General features: G+C 36.6%; 1 protein-coding gene across 1 annotated transcript in view; it reads left to right on the top strand.

The window, feature by feature from the left end:
• KCNH8 (potassium voltage-gated channel subfamily H member 8) overlaps positions 1 to 20,655 on the top strand; it is a 204,339-nt gene that overhangs the window by 108,830 nt on the left and 74,854 nt on the right. The window contains exons 6-7 of the mRNA XM_076332319.1: positions 8,839 to 8,996; positions 14,479 to 14,686. Coding sequence (XP_076188434.1) covers positions 8,839 to 8,996; positions 14,479 to 14,686 — 366 coding nt within the window. The remainder of the gene's footprint in view (positions 1 to 8,838; positions 8,997 to 14,478; positions 14,687 to 20,655) is intronic.

The raw sequence follows: 20,655 nt of genomic DNA, 5'->3' as shown, positions 1-20,655 counted from the left end.
TGCGGACTGACGCACTTTGCTTCTGTTAAGCTCACAAGCTCACCTGCACAGCAGTAAGTGGGGAAGGAGCAAAAGTCTGCAACACAGGTCAGGGCTGGCTCAAAATGCATGGGTGTTTGTTAACAAAACAAGTGTATCTACACTAAAACACGGCAAAAATCTGTGGAAAATAAGGCACCTTGTAGTTTATACATGACTTAAAGGCCCTTCTTAAAGTCAACAGAGTAGTCTAGACTTTATCTTGATCTTTAATTCACTTGAACTCTGACTTTTTGCTGTCTAATTTTAACTGAAATTGAATTATCTAACTTGAAATAAGAACCCAGCTTTTTTCATAGTGAAGACAAGAATACAGAGGCTTCACCCTTCCCTCCCTCTCTACATCAAGTATAAAGGTGATATTTTAGATATGTGTGTGCTGTGTTTCAGCACAGAATGTAGTGAGTGAAGCAATTTGATATTATCTGCTGTTACTCCTGCTTTAGTTTCAGGTAACTTTTTAATGACATTGCTCACGTCAGAGATATTTACAGCCCCTATTCTGCTTTTCTGAGCACGTGGTGTGATGTATGTAGCTTGCAAGATCATTTTAAATGATGCTTTTCCAGCCTACATGGAAAAAAATTGCAGTGAGGTAACTTCAGAATTTTTTTTCTGTAGTAATAACGCTTATTATTAATGATTTGTGTTATGAGAGCTGCTGAAACAGAAAAGAGATTGTAGTTCTTGTCCCATACTGAAACAAACATATCAAATACAGCTTTAAGTATGAAGCTTGCACAGGCTGAAGTTTGTTGTTAGAGCATACTTAAAGATAATATATTCAAACATACCTCTCAGAAAACTTTCGACCTACTGATTGTCCAAAGATATTAAAGTCACTTCATGTATGCTTTAACAATCAGCTCAGAGATTAAATATCCCTCTTGCCTGTTTTGCAGCTGTAATCAGTAAAATTTTTGCCCTCCCTTGTCTGGAATCTCCAAAGATTTACAATATTGATGCTTGTGTTGAATTTTCAAATGGTTTTTTGGTAAGTTAGTGTCATTGGTAAGTAGAAGCTAGTGCACAGTAAGTAAGATTCACAAGCAATTTATAACATAATAAATATTCCATGAGTACTTTCAGAACAGATTATTGTACAGTTTTTGGATGTTTGCCTCAATTTGCTTACCATTCTATTTTCTCAAAGTCTTAATGATAAGAAAACATTTTAAAAAAGAAAAAAAAGTTAATCTTCCACTTTTTAAACAGCGATCCCAAAAAGACTGTGGAACATGTAATTCCTAAAAATAATAAACTCTCTCAGGAGAAATGGTCATTTCTCAATTTGCATTAAAGATTTTGTTGTGTTTTTAGAAGTTTCTTGCCTCAGGAGTTCTGTTTTAGGTTTGTTTTTTTTTTCCTTTACAGCTTTCTCAAGAAGTACTTTAGCACAGTTAAGCTGTAAATAAGGTTGCCCAGATGAAGAAACTGTTTACACCCAAGTATAGCTCAGAAAGCTGTCAAGAAATAAAAGATGGATCACACTCACCTACCTCCCTCTGGATTTTTATCTAATGAGTTGGATGCAGAAAGAAGCACTTATCATTTCCTATTCAATTTTATATATATAAATGTTATCTGGGGCTGTTGTCCTAAATTGCTTTGATAAGAAGGCAGAAAGGGGTGCTGTGCAGAAAAACCTCTAATCTCTTCAATCTTGAACAGTGAATTCCATATGCACATTGACATGCCTTTGGTGTACTGGATGGCTTAGGGAAATTTAAAGCAAGCATTTATCTCCTTTTCTGTTAAAGCTTTAGTTGTTTCACAAATGCTAATGTGCATCTGTAAGTGAGCAAATACTTTTTCTAACTTTGATAACTACACACTGGAGGTTTCTGAGACAAATGAGAATGAGAAGTTTCAAAATACTAGTGAGTAAATATCCTTATCTTTCTTTCTTACCTATATCAAGCAAATCTGCATGAAGTAGTTATGTATGTAGCTGGTGCTATCATACTGATCTGTAAATGTGAATAGTAACCAACTAACTCTACTAAGCACCTGTGGAGCTGAACTGACCCCCTTGCTCATTATGAACCTTATGAAATCATGCTAATTTCACATCTTAATTGTATTACTGAAAATTTCAGAATGTTTTTGTAGCTTTAAGAATGCAGGGCCAGCTGAGACTACATGGTGATCCAATCTAAAATTTTTATATCTCCGATTTTACTTATATGTTCTGTTCAGCCTGAGGATTTTGTTGAATGAAAACAGTAGTTCTTAAAGCATGAACCAATTATAACCTGCAAGACCTCAGTCCATGGAACCAGATAGCCTCAGATATGTGTCTAGGTCACTTTGTTTTAAGGCTTTGCACTAAATCTTGAAAAATTTGAAGGATCAACACTGTGCCAAAACAATGAGAACTCCCCCAAAGATTTCATTAATTTAGGAGACTCAACTCTAATTGGTAAAAGGGACGGAATGGCAGAGATCAAACTCAGAAATACCATAGATCCACTACTAGCAGTGTATAGGTTAACTAGTATATGTCAAATGATCATAGCAGACTGTCTACCTTCAAACTGCAGAAGACAGCATAAAACGTTTCTGCCAGTGAAACCTGGGAAGTAATTCTTTTCCAGACCCAGATCTGGCATTAGAACTGGGCATTTGATCAAAGCGCATCCTAAAGAAATTTTTTCCGATACCTCAAAGGAATGATCCAACATGATCCTCTCTCTGTGCTGACTCTCTCTCTGCCTCTTCTCTTTGCCCTCAGTAGTGTATCAGTGGGGGGAAAAATTGCTTCCTGGCTCCTTGGGCATAATGGTTAACAGGCTTGAAGATAAGATCTTACTTTACCCATTCTTAGTGTAGCCTACATAAAGAACACGTAGGAAGAAATACAAATCAATCTTTTTTCCCCCTAAAGCTATGAAATGAAGGGAAAAACAGAGTAACTCAATGCTGAAAGGATGATCATGACAGTCAAACCTGCCTTCCTTCGCCCTAACACTTCTACATATATATATTCACCTCGTACATAAGTTACATGAGTCCACGTGTATGTGTTGTGTGCTTGAACGTAACTTAGATATCTTTAGTACAACATTGTGTTATACAGCATGAGTGTTTAACATGAATCCAAATGATGTAAGTTCATGACCTCATTTGCTAAGCCACATTTGATTTCCAAAATGAATTTACCTTAAGTCAATGTCTGCCCAGTGTATCCTGTTTTGCCTAAGTAGCCTATCAGTGGATGAAAACAAGTAAAAGTCAGTTCTCCTGTTAGTGTTCTGGAGCTGAGTAAACCAAGAAAGTTGAATTTATAACATCATGTAAAGTGAAGTCCAGGCAGTTTTTTGTAATTCTTCTCTTAGTCTTTTAATTTGTCTTGAGGTGTGGGTGCTAGAGTTGTATGGCTGTAGTTGTTTCACCAAAGGCACGAATAGTTTTCTATTCACAGGCGACATTCTTGGTTTTGCCACAGCTTTGTACTAAGCCCATACTGACATGCTTAGCTATTAGAAATCTCTTTTGGTGTCATTGTTTTCCAAGCCAGAATCTCCCCTTCTACAGATACCTTTTTCCTTCTTGGGTCTTAGATGCGTTTTGCCTATTATATGGAGACATTTGACACATTTTGTGTTTGGATTTGGATTGGCCACAGTCATCCATCTTCTTTGTCAAAAACTACCGTATCACTGTGAACTTAATCAACCAAGATGAATCTTACAGAAACAGTTTTATTTATAAACAAACCCATAGTAACAACATTTTGAAACTGAGCAGAATGCCATGTTCAGCTTTTGGTTTATGTGTCTCTCATTCTGGTTAATGCAGACCTTCAAATCACGATGATACAGGATGAAATAACTTGAACACATCTAAGTATCCTGCAGCAATCAACTAGTTTGATAGCTGTATCAAAAAGACATAATTTTCTTAGCAAAAGACAGTGTGTTAATTTCACACCCTCCATGAACTTATGGCATTAGTTATACTTTAACATGTATTGTTATTACTACACATTTAACATATATGCCAGAATGATCTGCTTTTCTTGTGATTAGCAAATCTATTGTTTCCTGGATCATCACTTTTTGTGGTTCCCCCCCACCTAAATTATTAAAATTATCTTGGCAAATTCCATTTCCTTGGCATTTCTCCAACTTTCTGAGATTTTATTAGAAGTTAATACTGGTGATTCAGAAAGTGGCTCTCAGCAAGTTCCACTTAGAATATTAGGTGGAACTTTGACTTCAGAAATCTCCTTGAAATGTCTAATGCCGCCTTTGTTATATGATAAGCTTCTGTACCATCTAAAGCATCATTTAGAGTGATAAATCTTCCTACTTCATTCCAAAACCAGAGTTTTATTTTTTTTCTTTTTAGAAAATAAGAGACAAGTGGACTCTAATTTTCTATACATGTCTTCAGTTGTGTTAGTCATTTAAAATTAATTACTTTTTGTTCTCACTTTCAAACGTGTAATTTTGATGGTCACTGATCTTTTCTGCATTTCAGTTACATTTTCTGGGTTATTCTGTATCTTACCATTTTGTGGGGTTTTTTGTTTGTTTGTTTTGGGGTTTTTTTTAACTAGGAAGGCTTATTGTTTTTCCTTAATGTCCTGAATGTTAATTCATGCTTAAAATTTGTTCCAAACATATATGTTGATAAAGCACTTGGGGTCTTCAGAAAAGTTTCTTTTACACTTCCAAGTGCACATCTTAGATTGTGTCATATTTTCACAGTGTCAATGTATGATAAGGTCATGTTTTCCAGATCCAAACAGTAACTGATTTTTAGTCAAAAATAACATTTTTTCCCCCCATTAAAATAGATTGCAACACTAATTTATCCCAAATTGCCACAGAACGTCTAATCCCATGTGAGGTAGTTATTATTTTTTAGGAACTGTTAGGAGTTTTTATTACTAAGCTTATAGAACAATCAGTATGTATCTGAAACTGAAGGCACCTATGAGGCTGTGTTTATCATCCTACATAGTATGAATAGATGATATTTTTCAGTAACTGCCTCTCTTTTTGTGGACATAAGTTTTCCTTGCAAAAAAGCATACATTCATTGTTTGTTCCTGTTTCACTGCCAAAGGAGAACTGGATGCTATTAACATATATTTGTTATAAAATTGTAAAAATATACAACAGAATTATCCTTTCTTTAAGAGTGAGAAATATGTATATGAAAAATATGCATATCACAATGATATTAAATATGCATTTGTCTTACTACATGTTAAATGAAAGTCTAATTCATATTTTATAGAAGCTGATTTACCGTAGAAGTGCTTCTCTGACTATGTTACAAAAATTTTGAGAAAAACTCTAGGAAGATGAAACTTTGAAACCTGGTTGGTTTTTTTTCAATTAAGAGGAAAAAAAAAAATCAAGTGTATATAATGGAACATGACTGTTTTATAGCAGCTATGAAATTCATCAGATCCTTTTGTGGTTCAGAGCATCATCTAACATAATATAAATTCACAAAATGGGTATCTCAATGCAAATCTGAGTAGAATTAAACAAGATGGTAAAATTGACACTTTTGTAAAACATTATACCAATGTTTGGCAGTGCTTTAGGCAAACATTCTTATACCTTGTGCCCCAGAAATGTAGGGAACTTTAGCTCCAATTCTTCATAGCTTCCATCATCACAATGTGCAAGCAGCACATCACAGCAAACATGGAGGAAAGCATCCCCACAAGTACACTTAAGGAAAGAAAGTTTGCTATGGCTGTTCTTAACATGGAAATGCTGTCATGGATACTGAGTGACCACAACAGATCTCCTGCTCAAACCTGGATAAGAGTTAGTAATTCATCTGAGTGTCGGCTATGCCATTATATTTAAAATGAAGTGTAAGCAACTGGGTAAAACTAGCAGGTGGATGGATTTAATTTTCAAACTCCTTTGCCGGAACAATAGTGTGAACTCTGTTGTAGGACTTCAACAGTAATTTCTGCATGGATGGTGTGGCTGTTCTAATTGAGTATCTGCGTTCATAAGGCATGAAAAAGAAGTTGTTATAAAATACTAGATCTGCCTGGTCCAAACATAGGCAATGCTAACCCTAAGCATTTGAGTCCTGTAGGTACCATTTTCCAATGCTATCCTGGTATAGTGAGAGCCAAACGATTTCCATTTTTAATGTTCTTTTAGTACCAAAAGATTCTAAAATAAAATTCTGGAAATGAAAAATTGCTTTAATATAGACTAGTGGCAATCCATGCCCTTTCAGTGAGGCAGCATTTTCCATTGAGCTTTTATAACATGTCAGATTGTTTTATATCAAGTTGATTTACTCAGTTAAGATGAACCGGGTCAGATACTTTTTCTCTTGCTCTGCTTTACAGTGCTCTCCTTTACTGTAAGTCTATGTGTTGGCTGTCCTCATTATACTAACAACATTGTTGAAAAATGTCATTTCCAAAGCTGTCTTAATTCAGAAGTAATGGCACAGAAGAAAAAACTACAATAAAAAAGAGAGAAAGCATTGGAAAAGGTGAAAAACTGTCCTTGATAAATGGGAAAATTCAGGAAAGGCAAAAAATACCTAACAACCAGAACCTAATAAAATCTGGCTCATTTAAAGAGAGCTGCATAAATGTTTACTTATTCCATTTTCAGGGTACATGTTCTATATCAGCATAATGTTTTGATTTTAAAATTTTTGATTTTCAAATAAATCATGGGGGAAAAATGTTTTAATGCTCATTTTTGCATTTTGCTGTCTAGGTTGTGCAAAAGCCTGCAAATGGGACAAAGCTCACCTGCTACTCTTTTTATGGCTGTAGTGGTAGCAATGTTTTATGTGTCATATTCTGGAAAATCTGTCCTTCCATTTTGCTTTCTGAGGGGAGTCTGTTTGTTCATACATGCTAGTCTTTGCAGACATTTCTTATATACTGAATGAAAAATGCAGGATAAAATGTATATCAGAAATTAGGCATTCATTCTCACGTGTGTATAGCAGGAAGAAAGGTTCTCAGGCCCCTGAAACTGCCTACAAAACCAAGAGTAGACGAATCTACTACCCCTACTAGTAATCCTACTACTACCCACTTTTTAGTTTTAACTTGATTTGCATTAAAACCAAGTTACAATACTAGTACTGTAATGTTCATTATGTTTTAATTATGAAGAGACAAAAGTTGAGGTACGCTTAATTTTTAGGACATCATAGGTTGTTTTTTTTTCTGGGAACATGCTGAATTGGAGCAGGTTTACATAGCACACAAGAAACTAGCTGTGAGGAAATGAAATATCTGCATCCAAAGAGAAACCAAATCCCTTTAATAGATTGAAGCTATGAAATACTTATGTGTTTATTTCCATTTGCAAGGCAGACATCATCTTCCTTCACCCTTCTGGTGGGCAAGAGGCTGAATTTCACTTGTAGGTGCTTCCATTTGGCATTTCTACCTCCCCTTCCCCAGAGGCTGTAAGAAACATCTGTTTGAGCAGCAAACACTTCCCAAGCATCTGCACGCTCCATGCTGTATATGGTACGGAGCCAGCCCCCAGCTGCTGCTGCTGACACCTCCCTACAAGAGCAGTGTGTGGAAGAGGCAGCTGAAGGTGTATCTTCTTCTGCATCATCTAGCAGATAGGAAGGAGCCAGTGCTGCCATTGCTGCCACAGACAGAGGCAAAGGGCACAGGGAATGCAGTTCCCTCCTTGTAACACTTAATAATAGGCTATCCAGATCACAAATAACACAGTTGGCAAGTCTATTACACACTGGACTAGCATCTAGAAAGCTGCCTCTCATAACTTGGACATTAAAAAAAGTCCACTGGCTTTCAGGCTGCCAAGACCATCACCCTGCAGTTGTTTTTTAATGAGAAAAAAGTCAATCACACTCTGAATGTCTTCCTAACACTTGGGATCACTTCCTTCTCTTTTATGAGATGGTATTCAACATGAGGCATTAGAATTTGCAAGGCAGCAGGCTAATTATCTTGCTGTAAAACACCAGCCTTGATGGTTGGCTGCACTCTTTTCTGACATTGTAAAAGTTATACGAGTAGTTCTCACTAATGTTGGTAGAAACTGGGTGCATAGCTCAAGGACAGATTATAGTCTTTATCTTGTAGGACATGAAAATAATTGAGACTCTGTTGTCAAGACCTGAGCTTTTCTTTCAGTGTTAATGTGTTTTGGCAATACATGTCAAAACTATATCTCATATTGAAAGACACTCATCCTGGAATGTTAGATAGGAACATGCAAAATGCACAAGCCACCAAGCAATTCATATCCCCACCATAGCCCAAAAGCCATTTTTTTCAAGTGAGTTCAGTGCTTTTCTGTTGATAAACAAGTGGTTATCCTTGAGAATGACATTTGTTCTCTGTGCTGGACAGGTACCACTAAAAGAAAGTTTTGATTACACCTTTTAAATAAAGTAATTAATGATGTTTTATCTCAAAAGAAACATAAATAGGTTTTATGCACAACAATCATACCCTCATTTTTCATTAAGAAAAATACTGTATCAATATTTGGTACTGTTTAAAGAGCACTGTGGGTTGGTTTTTTTTTTTTAATTCAAGCTCCCTTTGAAATCAGTGAGTTTTAAATGTTTTAAACATTCTTTTTACTCCTTACAAAGAACAACTTTGTGCATCAATTGGTTTAAATCTATGTATGTGGATCTCTTACCACTATATTTTATTTGTTTCTATATTAGATTCTTCATCTGTTTTTTGCCATGCATAAGAAAAACAATCAACGTTATGGTGGATTCCTGGTGTTATCCCCAGGAATCAAGAAATCACTGTCTCTGATTCTGTTCATTCTTGTCAAGCAGATATTATTTTAAATTTCCGAACAACATATGTCAGCAAGTCTGGCCAAGTTATATTTGAGGCAAGATCTATTTGTATCCACTACGTGACTACCTGGTTTATCATTGATTTAATTGCTGCACTTCCTTTTGATCTTCTTTATGCTTTCAACGTCACTGTGGTAAGTACTAACCCATCTTTTTTAACTGTTCTTTTTTCAAGAGGGGTTTGTTGGGTTTTTTTTCCCAGATCTAGAGGCTAAAACTGAATGAACTAAAATACTTGGTGTCTTTTTAAGCTTTGTAGTGTATTTTCACACTGGATGCTGAAGGAAGGAATGCAATGTAATTGTACATGCTGATTAACAGAATTACAAGATTGGGTGTCAAAGTGGCCATTCATTATCATGAAAGACACATATGTACCATCTTTTTTAAATTCAACTATCCTTACTTTGTAAACAGTCGCACCTATGTTAGCTTCATTTTTACTTACTGTACTCAAATACGTGTCCCTATGGCTTTTGTTCCCTTATGCTGCGTAAGTTCAATCAATTTTTCAAGACTCATAAATTGTTACTGTGGTAAAGTAAATCATTGCTATGGTCAGTAAGGTCAGCATTCTTCACTCAGCTGGGAATCTTCTTTCTCTTTACCTCTTTATTCTAGTGCAAAAATTACAGCGTGATCACCAATTTTTGTGTGTTCTAATATCTATTACTTACAATTATCATTAATTTTGGTTTTGGTTTCAACTCACCTTTTTCAGGAATATGATGACAAAATGCTTAAGCCACTTCGAAAAATGTGTGGGTCTAATGTTTAGTGATGTCACAATCATGATGGGTTATATTTGTATTGGTTTACTTATGCTAAGACAAAGATTTTTCTTCTGATAGCCCTATTAGATTTAAGCCAAAAAACCAACCAACAAACAAACAAACCAACCCCCAAAACCCCCAAACACCCCCTCCAAATCAGAAAGTTTAATTTTGTAAGAAAATGTTTGCAGGGGTTTCTCAATTTTGTGGATTTTTCACATAAGAGACTTAGGCTTTTAAGCTGTCCACTTTCTAATTCTCAGAATTTTGATCTTTTGTGAACAGATGCACTCAATCTCATTTTCATTAAATGTGAGTTACAGACAAGTACATAGATGATAAGATGGACACATATCAGAAAAAAACATAGAAAAACACTAGTCAGGAAGCCTCCCATGTAAGGTATCCTCTCTGGTTTTACCATTTATTTCCATTTCCTTCAATGATCTCCCTTTTCACTCCATTTGTTACATTAAGAACCGTCAATCTGATGCTAGTGCTGTAGCTTTTAAAACCAGACAGTTAATAGTTCCACATTCTTCAATCACTGTTTTTTTTATTGGGAAGACTGATATGCTTTCCATACTGAATTCTGGAAAAGAAAGTGTTATCCAATAATTATTTTTACAGTTAAAATGTCACAATATTAAAAATGCTACTATATTGTGATTAACACACGTCTCCTGTCTGTTGTACTTTTAAAATTTTTTTCCCTAATAAGATCACTAAAATGGTGACTAAGAATATCCAGGGACATTCAAATGTCCCTCTGTTAGTAGTGGATCCTTAATGAGATAGTTAATGATAGATTAAGTCCTAACACTAAGCCCCAAGTAGTAAACAATATATAGCCATGTTGATCTCATAATTAACACTGACTGACAGGCATAGGTCCCTGCATGCTGCAAGAGTTAAATGGTTTGTTAAAAGTTTTTGCAAGGTCCAATCTGCTTCCTTCATTTACTTTGGCCCGACTTTGGTAGCTAGCTGCTATATGGTAAAGACTACTACATAGTAGAGAGTCAAGGGCCAACCCTCTCTTCTCTCTGGTAACCGAGAGCAAGTCAAGAATCTGGGAGTCTGCAGCCTATGTTCACAACAGCAAACTCAGTTATTTTGTTCTCTGTATGATTCCTCGATGGGAACACAGTGCATAACTATATCATATTTCCTATCGTGGCAACACTTGGCAACAGTTAATATAATCCCCAAGATAACAATGACTATCAACTGTTTCAAGAGCGGGGGGAGGTGTTAATATCGTTCCACTGTTTTCAGACTTTATGATTTAATAAGCCATTTCCTCATGTCTGTTCTCAGATTTTCACTCCATCGACTCTCAGATGTTGCCTCAACAGAACGGTGAGAAGGGGCATCAGGGAGCATCATCTCACTCCTTTGCTGTTCAGGCCCTGGCACAAAGGCCAAACCTTTAGGGATGCTCTAAATTCTGCAAGCGATAGGTATAGTGCCATACATGCCTATGTATGTAGGGCACATAAATGTCATCCTCCAGTTGGAGGTTTGTGGAGTTAGAGTGCATGAAAAAGCTGTGGAGTCTCTCGCCATCCTTGGAGCTATTTCAAAAGAAAAAAAGTGAAACTGTATGAGTTGGCTCTACTGCCTTTACACCTTACAGGGATTCTGCCCTACCACTAAATGGGTGACCCTTTGGAGGCCTGAGACCTCAGGCACATTCCTGCCTAACCTCAGTGCCTGCTGAGACCCCAGCTCCTTCCATCCTTGAATTCATCTGACATAAAGGATCCCTTAATCTGTGGAAATGTGGTGTGAAATGCTGCCAAAGTATAAAACAGGCCATTAAGCACTAGTTATAATAATTGAATTTGCTCCTCTCCGAGTAACTATTGGTGGTTATAGAGCAAGAGTATCTTTTTTTGAGGAAAACCGACTAACCAAGCAGACAAAAAGGATTAAAAATCCCTGCCACTAGTCATTTCTTAAAATGTATCATGTTTCCTTATTAATTCCTTTTTGCTGTAGGAGGTGATTCTTCCAAGCAGAGAATTTCATCACTAGTTTGTAGCAACTTTATTTCTCAATGCTTCTCAGCACTATGCTATGATTGAGTTTGTGTTTGTTTTAGATAAAATTCTGTCTCTGTCATTTTGACAGAAAAAGGTTAACCCAGCTAGTCTAAAACAATTAACCAAATTGAAAATTTAGACGGTTTTATACCTGTGGGCAAAGCAAAATCTATGCAGGCACAAGTATGAGTGCTGACTCCCCATTTTGTCTTTCTAATTTTGTGACATAGAAAAGAAAGATGCTTGATGGCATTTCAGGTCTTCCAATGACAGTTTGGATACAATACGAGTGTTTAGCATGACTAATCAGAAAATTCAGTGCAATTACGTATGATTAGTTACATCTATGTTCAAATTTATGCAGAAATTATTTTGAAATGAGGTGGTCTTTAGGCCTGAAAATGAAACATGTCTCCACGTTAAAAAGAATATTATGATATATAATATGTGATTCGCTGGTTTTATATCTATCAGTGTTCTGTAACTTAATATAAACAGTCAGAATTTAGTCACAAGTGATAACTGGCAGGGCACACTTCTTATTGTAACAACCCTTTTGAAATTTCTTATTTGTAAGAATCTAATAAAAAAATAATTTAACCTAAGTTATCATTATTTGGTTGTGATGTGGTAGAACATAGGCATTCATGTAAAGATGAAAGCTCCAATGTGAAGGCCATAAGACATATACAATCATTATATATAAAATCATATGTTTATATATTCCTACACCACCTTGAAGACTCAGTCGTGAATAGGGACCCCTTCATGTTAAGGGTGCAACAGAACCATGATTGGTTCAAACAAGCCAATGAGAGAGAAGAAAAGGAGACTTTGGGAAATGAATTACCACAGAAAAAGAGGCAGTTGGTATAGTGGCATGGCATTCAATTAGAATAATTGTATTTTAACAGTTATATGATTGTATTAATACAAACATGACAATTCCTTCAAATATTTTGGAGCCACCTGCCCCAGACTTGCAGATACTCTTGTGCTTAAGGCCACAGACATAACTAATTTCACTGACTTATTGTAGATGACATAAGATGGTTAAAAGAAATGCAAGAAGACCCTGTAATTGTTTGTGTACTCTAATGTCAGATCTTATTCCTGACAGCAATGAACTTCAAAATATTTTAAATAAGTCTCATGTTTTTGTTGATTTTCTTTTTTCCCCTGCTATGTACATGAGAAAAAATGTAAAGGTTCTTGAGGAAAAAAAAATTAAATAATGGGCCGTAAATACTACATGAAGAAGCTCGTGGGAGAATTACTTATGCACTATCAAAACTGTAGTAGCAAAAAAAAAAAAAAGAATGTTTGTAGATTTATTATTTTCTTTTTTACAGGTTTCCAACCAACTTAATTCCTGAGACTGGAATAAAATCAATGAATTGTTAAGTCTTCATGAATAAATCTAAAATACCTCAAGTTACAGAATTTATCAGTCAACCTGGACCTAGCTGTTAGTGAATGCACACCTATAAAATTAAGATTTCAGATTACTAGTTTTGGTAAAAGAAAGGCTTAGTTTCAGGTTATTCTGGATTAGCAAAAGCAAAAGGATGTTGATCAAACTGTGCTTTTAGACTTTCTTTTCAGAGAGCTCATTACTGTGCTCTGGGAAGGCTGTGGGAAGACATGTCAAGTTTGATGTTAAATTTTCTAACTGATGCATGTATCCTGTATCAGCCAGGTACACAGTAGGCATTAATCCTAATGTCTTATTAATGAAGGAGGAAAAAAAAGCTTACTGTTAATAAAAATTATGCCTATTTAATCTTCAAAAAATTAAATTAAAAGTATTTGGGATCCTAATCTGCATATTGTTTGCTAACTCTACCCAACAGCTGAAACATGAGCCAAGTATATTCCATGCAAAACTGGGAGCTGTGCACACTCTGGTGTGGATGTAGGTTGAAGGATGTTCTGGATGGGATGGGGTCATCCAGAGACTGCTCGCTTTATGCGTTGCTGCATCTCCTCTGGGGCCAGAGCCTATATACTTCCTAAATTGATGTACATTTAGGGTGCTGAGCAGATTAGGTGCTACTTTTGCCACATACACTTGAAAGGCAATAATATATTAGGTAAGGAATTTAAGAAGTAATATTAGAATTTTTAATACAAGCTTTTTTTAGTACAGAGCAGTAAAATGTGCCCAGGCCCCTGAAAACAAGTTTAAATCCAAAGAACAAATCTGAGTCCCACAGACTTCTCTGCTTCCTTGTTCTGCAAAATATCTGCTGTATGTTATTGCCTCTTCCAGGCTTAATTATTAAGCTGGTTTCATCTCATACTTAGCTGAGTAAGGCTTACTGTTTGGCTGTTAGCAGAAACTGAAAATCGTGTCCTTGAAGAGGTTTATTTTGTGCTTCATATTGGAATCAAATGAACATTGGTCAGTTTGACAATTATGTTTCTCTTCTAGAGCAGGGAAGGATACATTTTTGCACAAACACAAATTTTTAAGTTAAATCCAAAAGATGATTTTACATGAAAAAAAGACAAAACAAAAGATCTCCCAGTATTTCAGGTTTGTTTGGTTTACATCAAAATAGTAAATATGTATGTACACAGCAAAAGTGAACACTTTTTTTTTAACCATCTTCTTTGCTATTCTCTGCTGTCTTAAGATTTAGTCTAAGCATAATATGCAGCTATGTAACTGAATGAAGAGTGGGCAAAAATTCCTAGAGCTTTAGAAGATAGAGTTTCCTTTCATTGAAACGAGAGAACTGTCTGATAGAAGTCAACTGCTGACAAGTTGCTTTCTCTCCCTGTTCTCCTAGGTTTCCCTTGTCCACCTCCTAAAGACAGTGCGGTTGCTACGCCTCTTGCGTCTCCTTCAGAAGTTGGATCGTTACTCCCAGCACAGCACAATCGTTCTCACGCTTCTCATGTCCATGTTTGCCTTGCTTGCTCATTGGATGGCCTGCATTTGGTATGTCATAGGGAAAAGGGAGATGGAACAGAATAACCCCCTTACCTGGGACATAGGTAAGTTCTTCTTTCCATCATATACATATATATGTACACGTGTGTATATATGCATATATATATGTAAATATATAAAAACACATGTCTAAGTCACTCAGTATTTCCTTTTCTGTTTAATCTTATACAATCACTTAGTGCTGTTTGTAGAGAAAAGGAAGAGAGGTTGGTGCTCTGAATTTCAGGTCAGTCTGAAAAAAGAGGGTTAAAATGAAAAGGCAATGGGAAAAGTAAAAAACAATGAGATTTTTAAGAGTGATTCAATGTTTGGGAAATTGAGGATCTGGATAGGAAAGGGATAGACAGACTGTGTAGAAAAGTAGATGAGAAAGTTCATCCATTTTTGCAAATTAGGCAAATTCTTCAACAGAGACATTCCCTCAAGTGTGCTGATTATTCCTTACTATGCATTGTAACAGATAGGCCCTGAAATGCCTTCAAGTTAAAACTCCCTTCGGAAATATTGTTTACCTGGTTTGCAGGCTTTGCTGTTTTGCACAGCAGACGAGGTGTTTATCAGTGGAGAGATGGTTTTGGAACACTCAATTTTGATCCAATATGCAGTTTCTGCCCCAGCCTTCATTCTGATTTAATTGAGTGTTCCAGATTGACTCTTTAGATTTTAAGCTTTTCCTTTTTTGTTTAAGGTTGTTTATTATTTCTAAGGATTGTACCCATGTGTGATGGTACAGTGGGGAAACAATATACCTTGTATAGAAGCCTGGCATCATCAGGTACTTGTATGCTGTTGAAGGTGTGTTATCTGCTAGTGCAACAGCTGATACTCCACATCTTCCCACGTGGGTCATTCTGGCTTTACTGTAGAGGTGCATTTCTTTTGCTGTCTTTCTCAGATGCCATATCAATACTAAGCATCCCTTTTTCTCCCTTTTCTTTCTGATTCCTTGTGTTCTATCTTTTTAATGCTATTTGTATTTACCTTTAGCCTAAATCTACTGTGTTCATTGAATCAGAAGAGGAAACAAGGACAGTGATAAAATTAACTGGAAGGAGGAAGCCCTGCTAGTTTTCTTTATGCTGTTAGATACTAAAGACATGATTAAAAAGCATATGAGTAATTTAGAATATGTAAGTTATCTGTGAGAGGAAAAGAATGCACATGTGTATCTTTCATAAACAAAGAGTATCTGATGGTGAGACAGAGTTTCCCAACAGGAAAAGTATTTGGTGGGGGAAATGATGCAAACACCTGTGACAAAAGGCTCAATGACATGCATTCAAACTGCAGTATGCCCTATTTTTATCTCCTTTAATTTCTTTCTTCTCTCTTAACCCCATTAAATATCATCTAATAACGATGTCTGAAAGAAAAATGACAAGTATGTTAAAGGTGCCTGACCTCAGATGAGGTGAGGATGCTGGATCAGGAAGAGGAAAAGAAGAAAGTCCAATAAATACATCTCTCCAGTTTGTCCATAGGTTACTGAAAGCTTTGTGGAGTCTTTTTATTCTTCTAGTTGGTTGTTTATTTCTCCTTCCCTTTGTAAACCAGGTCTGTGACCTGCTGCTGAACTCCTTATAGAGTGCAAACCTCTCAAAGAAAAGGCTGCAGCTGTAGGGGAGAATATACAAAGAAAGCCCACTGTGCACAAATTGGTCAAATACTGCTAACAGAAAAACAAATCCAGATAATAATAATAATAATAATAAAAAGAAGAGTCTCTCTGGTAGGAAGTAGCTATGGAGACACATTGTCAGCTTATATAGGCCACAAATGATAGCTGATTTCAAAGCATTCATTGCAGTCCCAATGATGAGGATGGGCTGCATCCTTGCTCTCCCGGTGGGGCTGCTGGCAGTGCTCCCCATGCAGCCTGTCCCTCTCCCTTTTCCCTCAGCTGAGGCCACATTCAGGAAATTCTCCTCATATCCCCTGGGGCTCTTGGCATTTATTGCTACAAAAACATTAACTTTCACCCCTCAGTTTTGTCCTCTCTTCGGCAGTGGCAGTAATAAACAAATGTCCCAACAACCTCACTAGAACCAATCCCAGTTTAACTGGAACAGAGCCATTTCACAGAAGTCCCATTTGCATCTCAGTGAAGATTGTTGTATCTGGGTTATAACACACTGATCATTTTCTAGCCAGCTTCACAGGCAGGAACTGCTCCTTAACTGCCTCTCACCGCTGGCTTGTCTCAACATGAGACTCAGTGACCTTCCCTGGACAGCTACAGGCAACACACCTCCCCGTTGGATGGGCCAAGGCACTTCTTAGTGGTGTGTACTCAGGATTTAGCCTCCTACCTGGCAAAAGGGTTTCACTGTTGAGCTTACAGCCCGATTTTATTTTAGTTTTTTTCCAAAAGTGTGGTTTTGTATTTTTTCTGGAAAGCTCTTCTATCACCTTCATGGATAGTCTCTAAAATATTTAGATGCTATAAATGTATAATAAAAATTACACTGCAATGACTCCTGCGAAGCTCCTACAGATATTGGTTCTGTATCTGTCAGAATGGTTATTTCTAAAGTTCTCTCTAGCACTAAGTTAAATATTTTATGGCTTTGGGGATTTGTTGGGGGGGGTTTGTTTGTATTTCTAAGGGAAACAGTTTTAAAATGTTAAACTATTAGAAATTATTTTTAAAAAAAAGAGCTCAGAAAACTCCAGATACCTGGCATGAAGCCATTATTTTGCAAAGACCAGTTCAGCACTGATAAAATTTCTGTTTAAGCTTATGTGTCATATATATGAGCAGAAAAATAAGATTATGTAATTTCTTCGATCAGTGCAAATTCTATTGCTCTCCACATGCAGATTTACTTGCTGGTGAAACACAATGAAGTTAAGTCTTGGCCCTCTGTGTGCTATAATTTTTGCTACTCCGGTGATACACAGCTGATTTTATGTAGCTAGCCTTTCTTTTCACCTTAAGAAAACTTCAAATAACCAGTCCACTACACCTCACAGCATCCATGTAGGCGGTATATTGAGGGGAGAACATTAGATGCGATTTAGTGTATGAGTGATTAAACAAAGTAAAATGAGAACTGGAGATCATAAAAAATCACAAACAAATAATGCACACAGGAGAAATCTTGCTTGGGATATAGTAAAGGTAGTGTTATTCTAAGACACTGAGGATATTCTGTTCTCCTGTATGAAGGCCTCAACTGGAAATTTTTGTGCAGTTTTGGAGAGTATGTAAAAGAGATTTCTTACTGCAGGGAAAGCAGTAGGATATGATCCTTAATCTTGTATTTACAGGTTTTAATTTTTAACCTTTTAATTTTATTACATTAATACCAAAACTGAAGACTCAAGTTTCTATCAATAGATTTTATACAAAGTTCATTCCAGGCATTAGGAGGCTTTCTAATTGGCAGCATTAAAAAATACAATGTAAAAAAACAGAATTCCTATATTTTTTATTAAAAGGAATACATCTCCCCCTTGGAAAGTATGATTTTTATTCTTCACTGGCGTGTCTCAGGTTGTGTCCACCTGAAAAAATGGTACCCCAGATATGGATGTTGCAATGCATACAACAGCTGAAATATAGGGATGGGTTTGTTCTAAGGAAAACCATGCCTGAAATGAAAAGATCTCTTTGCTTTTTATGTTTGCTTCTATTTTTGAGGGGAGAGGCAGAGCGAGAAAAAAGCTTTTAGCAACCTCCTTACTCCATTTAGTGCTTTCTCAGAAAGCCTGCGGCACAGATTTCAAGACTGAGGTTTTGCTAACACTTAAAGCAAACATTTTAAAGCTGCAGTACTGTTAACACAATACTTTGGACCTTGCTGTGCCATCAGATATGCACCATAGCCCAGATCTCACAACATTGACTTTAGTAGGAGTAGCATTTGCTTCTGTGTTTCTATTTCTCTGGCTAATTTAAACAAATGAGGTGCTTAATTTGCATTTGGATTGGGGCAATGGGAGTGATAAAGTTGTCCCTATGAAAATACCCAGAACCAAAAAGTGTATTTGCTTTGTTCTTGCTGAGCCTAATTGTAAGCCTTTATTTTGTTTTTTTGTCCTTATTCTGGCAACATTCTCATTGCAAATAATTTAAAAACATGGTTACATTCACAAATTTAGCCATGTGGTTGCACAATGAGAAAGATGTAGTGTCTGGGAATATTATTCATGAACTGTCATGACATGGTGGCATTGGGACATATACCAGTGTAGTATAATGTTAAAATCTGGATCTCTTGCTTAGCTCTAGTATTGCTATTTTAACTGATTACATGAGGTATTTGGAAGATATGCAATCTGGGCACTGTTTTCAGGTGCTGGAAACCTTTACCTCAGCAAATTCTCCCATCTCAGGAAACAGTTGTTCCCTGTGCAGCAGCTTGACTCTAACATCTGATAAAAACGTTACTCCTGGACTAGTCATTCCCACCTGCCTGAGACAGTGGTACACTCCTTGTCATGCTTTTCCCTTCTAGCTTTTTCAGATCCCTCTCTGTTACATTCCACCTTGTTCCCTTCCTTTGTTCTTATTGGTGAAACAGATGTTTCCCTGAGACATGGCATGATTTTCAGCAACCTGTAAAAATAAGATTAACTTTCCATTAGCTGACACAGAGTAGAGACTAGACTGTGTTGAGGTTCGTGGATGATCCTACCACTCTAATTCCGTTGACTTCAATACATTGGCTCTCATTTCTATAGGTTTAACTGGTATCAGATTTAGGCATAGGTTCTTTATTTGCTGTCTGCTGTTTTGAATTAGTATATACCAAGCTATTCCCCTTCAAGTTCTTATCAAATATGAGAAATGACTTTTCGATCTGTCTCTATGGGAAACATAATATTGAAAATGTTTCATGTTGCTAAAGGCATTCATTCTGTGAGAACCATATGAGCTGTTGAAACTCAGCTGTCTTGAGTGTAGTGAGGAGATTAGAAGGCCAAGAGTCAGGATGCTGGTTCCCTTAGATAGTCAGAGCTGTCAGGTATAATTTGTGTAATTGTCTCAAAAAAAATTCCTTCCTGTCCACCAGAAATTCAGCTGCAACTTTTTATTAGTGCACTCAGAGTAACACTTACAACATTCTGACTATGGACGAGTTGTTATCAAAGCAAAATTTAAAAAAAAAATAAAATAAAGAATGTGTGCTTTTATAGAAAATAAATTGTATGTGTTTACTTTGGGAGAAGCTTTAAAGTCAGGTCTGTAAAGGGTATTCTTCAGCTATTTAAATCTTCATTTCAATAAAATACCTCCACTCTCATCTCAGGTTTTTACTCATTTTCTATTTGTTTTGTAATTTACAGCACTTCTGAAAACAAGAACTCAATCATTACTGAACCACTGTACTTTCACATACTCTGCAATATAAAACTTCTCCCCCACAGTTTATCACACACTTGCAGTCAGAGCCTTTAAAGGGACTTGGGTGCCTGACTCCCAGTGAAGGATTTATACCCTGAATTAAGTCTCAGGGCAATGGATGGCAGATTTAGGTGCAGAATGAGGTGCATAGCACCTGAGTGGAACCAGTAGGAAATGTTGAAAATAGGGTTTTGTCTTCAGGCCCTTTCACTCTAGGTTTATATGCCTCACATTGGGCTGCAGGGAAGTTATAAGCTCTTTTCACAAGTTCTGAAGACATGTGTGTTTCATGTAATGGAATTTAACATAGAAATCCCTCAAATAGTGTTGCCCCAAACTGGTAAATCTAGCAGTGTTGAGTTTTCTGAAAGTTTACCTGTGTTTGTGCAATGTTCCAGCTGTGCTAGTAAGGATTGCCCTTTTCTACAGCAGTTCATACACTCCTCTGAGTCTGCACAAGTAGCTTGGGGTTGTCTCCATCTAGAGCACAGATGTGAAGTAGGTTGTTCTGGTGAAAAACAAAATAAGAGGCCACTGATTTCTTTTGACCACAGAAGGAGGGAGAGGCATTGTTACTGAATTTCATTTTTCTTCAGCATGAGGTTCGGGCACTGGAACTTGTGTCTAAGGTATGGAAGACACAGGTACAAGGCAAATCTCTTT

The sequence above is a fragment of the Aptenodytes patagonicus genome, chromosome 2, assembly GCF_965638725.1.
Source record: "Aptenodytes patagonicus chromosome 2, bAptPat1.pri.cur, whole genome shotgun sequence".
In the NCBI taxonomy this organism is placed as follows: domain Eukaryota; kingdom Metazoa; phylum Chordata; class Aves; order Sphenisciformes; family Spheniscidae; genus Aptenodytes; species Aptenodytes patagonicus.
This window is presented reverse-complemented; position numbering and strand designations above follow the sequence as displayed.